This window comes from Anticarsia gemmatalis, chromosome 29 (assembly GCF_050436995.1).
Source record: "Anticarsia gemmatalis isolate Benzon Research Colony breed Stoneville strain chromosome 29, ilAntGemm2 primary, whole genome shotgun sequence".
Classification (NCBI taxonomy): domain Eukaryota; kingdom Metazoa; phylum Arthropoda; class Insecta; order Lepidoptera; family Erebidae; genus Anticarsia; species Anticarsia gemmatalis.
Genome location: NC_134773.1, coordinates 4,213,354 through 4,218,195, shown reverse-complemented (window position 1 = coordinate 4,218,195; position 4,842 = coordinate 4,213,354). Strand labels below are relative to the sequence as shown.

General features: G+C 35.1%; 1 protein-coding gene across 1 annotated transcript; it reads left to right on the top strand.

Moving 5' to 3' along the window:
• Positions 1-1,314: 1,314 nt before the first annotated feature.
• Blos3 (Biogenesis of lysosome-related organelles complex 1, subunit 3) lies at positions 1,315-4,099 on the top strand. Its single transcript, XM_076133281.1, has 5 exons — positions 1,315-1,459; positions 1,705-1,771; positions 2,724-2,846; positions 3,427-3,536; positions 3,962-4,099. The coding sequence occupies exons 1-5, from the start codon at positions 1,385-1,387 to the stop codon at positions 4,079-4,081; spliced, it is 495 nt and encodes a 164-aa protein (XP_075989396.1). The 5' UTR covers positions 1,315-1,384; the 3' UTR covers positions 4,082-4,099.
• Positions 4,100-4,842: the final 743 nt, after the last annotated feature.

Genomic DNA, 4,842 nt, shown 5'->3' with positions numbered 1-4,842 from the left:
ATTTTCTTTTTCGTATCGTTAGGTTATAAAAAAAATACTTTTATTTTCGTTTGATAACAAAGTTATTCGAATCCAAAACTTATGTTATTCCGTAACAATTATTATAATGGAAATAAATATTTGGCGATTTTTATGAGCGCATCGTTTGGTTATTGAATTTTTGTATCTGCAGCAATGAACGCCATAATTAAAATCAATTATGGTCACTAGTGGAAAAATGTGAAAATTTTAATTTATAGCTACATTTAAAAAAATACGACGCGCGACGGTCCGCAGTTGTCCTATGACTTCACTTTCCCGCCAAAATGTATGCCTACTAAAATGTCACTTTCGCCATTTGTTTATTTCTAAATCGAATAAATTGAAATTATCTTGTAATTTCGACGGTGTGTTAATTTTTAAGGAGAGAGTTTGTGCCGTGAGGCGTTCGAGGTGTGTAATTATTATAATTACTGTAAATATTAATATTTTGTCGCTGTGTCAATACGTCCACGTTAAATCTGATAGTAAAATGGTTCTTCATGTTTTTTGTGCGTTTTATTTCGATTATTATATACTCCTTAGTGTATACTTATACTATAAAACAAAAACATTAACCTGCCTCTGTGGCACGTTCGAATGCACAACTGCCGCGTATTAGTCTCGGGTTCAAGTCCCGAGTCAAGCAAAAAAATATTATCAAACTCTGCAGTTACGACTTTCTTTCAATTCCACCGACCTATGAGAGTTATGAAATACTTATTTGAGTGAATAGTTTATTATTAATGCTAAAGTTTGCTAAATAAAGCAATATTTTGTAGACCCAGTGAACAATTAAAATCAAATAATTATTTAATCAACAAGTTCAAGCTGATAGATGGTAAGTTTTAGCCTCAGCTGTCAGCCTTGCTAGTCCTTCTATTCTATCTATCTATCTAATCAGCCCGTATCCACCCACTGTTGAGTGTAGGCCTCCCCCTCAGCTCGCCACTTTATACGGTCTATTAGCCTAACGGAAACAGTAAGAGGAATACCTCCCGTTTTATTAAGAAACATTTATTTTCAAACCAAAATAACTGCATTTTTTGTAGGCAGTAATAAATAACAAACTTATTTACAAAATATTCTAAAAAGGAAAAACTAAACGCATTGCGTCAGCTGTTTACGTGACTACTAAATGTCAAGTGGTCGCGTTCCAAACTACCACATTTTTGTAATATAAAGCATAGATTTAATGTTGGCTCTGTCTATTATCAGTGATATTGCATACATTTGTCTCTCTTTAGCAAGAAGATGGTTGAAATATTAAAAATTCAATTGTTGAATGCTGTCAAATATCGTAAACAAGACGAAATATTTTGTTTTAATAAAATTATTAAAAGAAACAGTGAATTCTTATTAGAAAATGTCTAAGAACGCTCACGTAGTTGATGGAGAAGCTTCTGAATCGGATTCGGAGATAGAAATCGGACGATCTCCTGTAAGTAACAAGTCAAATATTTGTTTCAAGTTAAAGACCTTGTTTTTCGTGTAAATTATCAACGTTTTCATAGAGTTTTTCACTTTACTTACTATATTTTGTGACAATAAGAATACTCTTAACTTTATGTAGGTTGCTGTGAATCTACGAACTTTGATAATCTAGTGAAAAAGTATTTCTCTTTTTGGTCATAAAGTTGACCATCAACTATTTTTGGTTTTAACAAAAACTCATGCAACTTTTAGGATTTGGAGCTATCAACAAATTCTGAAGCATTTGTAATAGCTGGAGAAGCCCCTGAATCTGATGATGGTGAGTAATATCAAATATCATATCATTGAACAACTCACACACAGTCATTTGACTCCAAACTAAGCAGAGCTGTACTATGGTAACCAAAAAACTGATAAACATACTTGTAGAAATTTTATGTAAATCAAGTATGGTTAACTCTAAAGTATTCTATTTGATTACTGTGTTAGAATGAAGTGTTATGTAGTAATATGGTTTTCTTAATTACCTATTGTTTTAAAACCTACTTTAGATGGGGCATATACTACCAATGAAACAAAGGCAAAACACCAATGACTTATCTAAGTGATGTGTGTATTAGATATAATGACCACTTGTTCCAACGGTGAAGGAAAACATTGCATGACTTAGTTGAACACAGTTCTTAAAAGAATTGCAAAGTTCTCACACTTGGACAATGTGGTGGACTCAAGCCCTAACTCCTCTCTCATTCTGGAAGGAGACCCTTGCCCAGTAGTGAGACTGTAATCTATCCCTCTTATTCATAAAAATATATGAAGCTATGAAAGGCTTATAAAGTGTTTTGTTTCTTTCACTCCTTAGCGAAATGTAAAAGGGAATACATATTATAGTAGCTTTTTAACTAAAATAGGTTTATAGTGTGTTTATGAGTAAGAGGGTATGTATATAAAACTCTTCCATTACTGAGTGACTGACTGACTGATGAACAAGGCACAGTCTAAACTAGCCTTTTAACTAAAATAGGTTTATAGTGTGTTTATGAATAAGAGGGTATGTATATAAAACTCTTCCATTACTGAGTGACTGATGGACAACGCACAGCAGAAACTACTGAGCGTACAAACTTGACATTTGCTATGAACATTCCTTAGCAAGTGTAGAGGAGCACTAAGAGAGGGTTTTTGGAATTCTACCCTGAAATTGAAATTCCACGCGGGTCAATCCGCGGGCATAAAGCTAGTATAATAATAATATTTTTTTTCTATTTCAGAAACAAAGATAGAGCCTCTATCGAACTCCAAAGAGCTAGACTTGCCATTAAACAGTCTACTAAACTCACAAGTGCCTCTCACACCAGCTACTATCTACAACTCATTATTACATCAGAAATTATGTAAGTTAAACTTATACAAGATTTACTTTATTCTTATATCTGCCACGCAAGTAGCAGGTTCGAACCCGAGGCAACACAGCAATGACTTTTCCAAGTTATGTGTGTATCTATACTAGTATTATAAAGCTGAACAGTTTGTTTGTTTGGTTGCACGCGCTAATTTCAGGAACTACTTGTCTGATTTAAAAATTCTTTCAGTGTTAGATAGCCCATCGAACCCCCAACGAAAAATGTTACAAAAACGGGGGAAATTATGACCCATTCTCTCTTATGTGACGCAAGCGAAGTTGCGCGGGTCAGCTAGTTAGAAATAATGATCACTTGTTATAATGGTGAAGGATAACATCGTGATGAAACCTTGCATGCTTAAAATTTGTTTAATACAATTATTGAGGGCAAAGTCCCCAACCCGCACTTGGCCAGCGTGATGGAGCCAAGGCCTAACCTCCTCCCTCATTACGGGAGGAGACCCTTGCCCAGCAGTGGGACATTAATGGGTTAAATTTATTATTATTATTATTGAGTTTGTCTGTTAAAACTTTATTTAGGAGGATATTATTACATGCTGTGTATGTTACAGGGGAATGCAATGTGTCATTCAGAGCGACAATTGAAGGTCTTATAAAACATACAACAGACATATCAGTAGAGAAACTGACCCGCGCTGATAAAACTCTGCTTAATGTACAGGTATGAAACTTTATAATGTCTTCACTGCATAATATTTGCTTAGCCCATAGTTTGCTGCTTACTGTTTGCTGAGCTGATATTTAGCGGTAATCTATATGATATGCATACTGTAAACAGTTATTGGGGCAAATAATTGCCGTAAACGGTTTAAATTACAATTTTTACTTACTTTCATATAACGGTCATTTGCTTCGCAGATAATATGCAGCAAAATATTTGCTACGCTCACTTAATACGACAAACATTTTGTTGTCATAAAGTGTGTAGCTAACTGTTTCCGCACATCTTTTTTATCACAAGCTATATGTCGACATTCAGTACGCTGCAGATTATTTGCTGTGGCAAACTTTTTGCTCCAGAAAAATATATTACTTTCAAAAACTCAAGTATATTTTTATACAATAATCTATAATAATTATTTTCAGGAAAGCATGAGAGCTACAAACGCTAACCTTACGTTAGCAAGAGCTCGGCTGAAACAGTTACATGGAGAATTAGAAAAAGCTAACTGTAGCGCCGCCTTACCAAATATTAAGATTAAATAAATTATTTTATAAAATATACCTCAACTTTAATTTAACAATGCCGATTTGTTACGGCGGCCAGTTTCAATAAAACCAGCCGACTGTACAGGACTTCGTTTACAGTGGCCAAGTGTTTGGGGCCGATGGCAACACGTGGTTTCCGGGGCACGAAGGTCTACGACTTTACTACTAACTTTCTCTCACTCAGGGCAGTCCCTGAGAATTTTTTAACAATAAATCTGAAAATAGACTTTTTGGCCCGACACAGGATTCGATCCCGAGATTTCTGTGCAGCGGTCACATACGTAGAATCAAATATATCAGTCTAGCCTTTCTTACAACTTTGTTGGAGTTTCATGTCTCACCGGATGCAGCTGAATACCAGTATGTTACATGCAGCGACTGTCTATCGGACCTCCACAACACAGTTACCTGAGTTATAACATTGTGACCAGCTGTATTTCAATGACATTAGAGTCGTATTTCGCACTAATATGTTGTGCTTTATGTCGGAATTGTATCTACGTGGTTTTAGTGTCATCTCTTAGGTTAGTACTAGGGTAGGTATAGCTGCACATACTTCATATGGCACGCGCGCAACGCCCCTTCCTCTTGTGTTAGTTATTCTGTAGTCAAAAATGACGTAAACTCTAATACTGCAAGCTAAAGATGTAAGTAATTAAACAAAAACTAGTTTTGTTTCATTTTCCTCGTCTGACGAGTATTGAACAAATATCAATTATTTCTTAGTATTTAGCATCTACATGCCATCTACAGACATT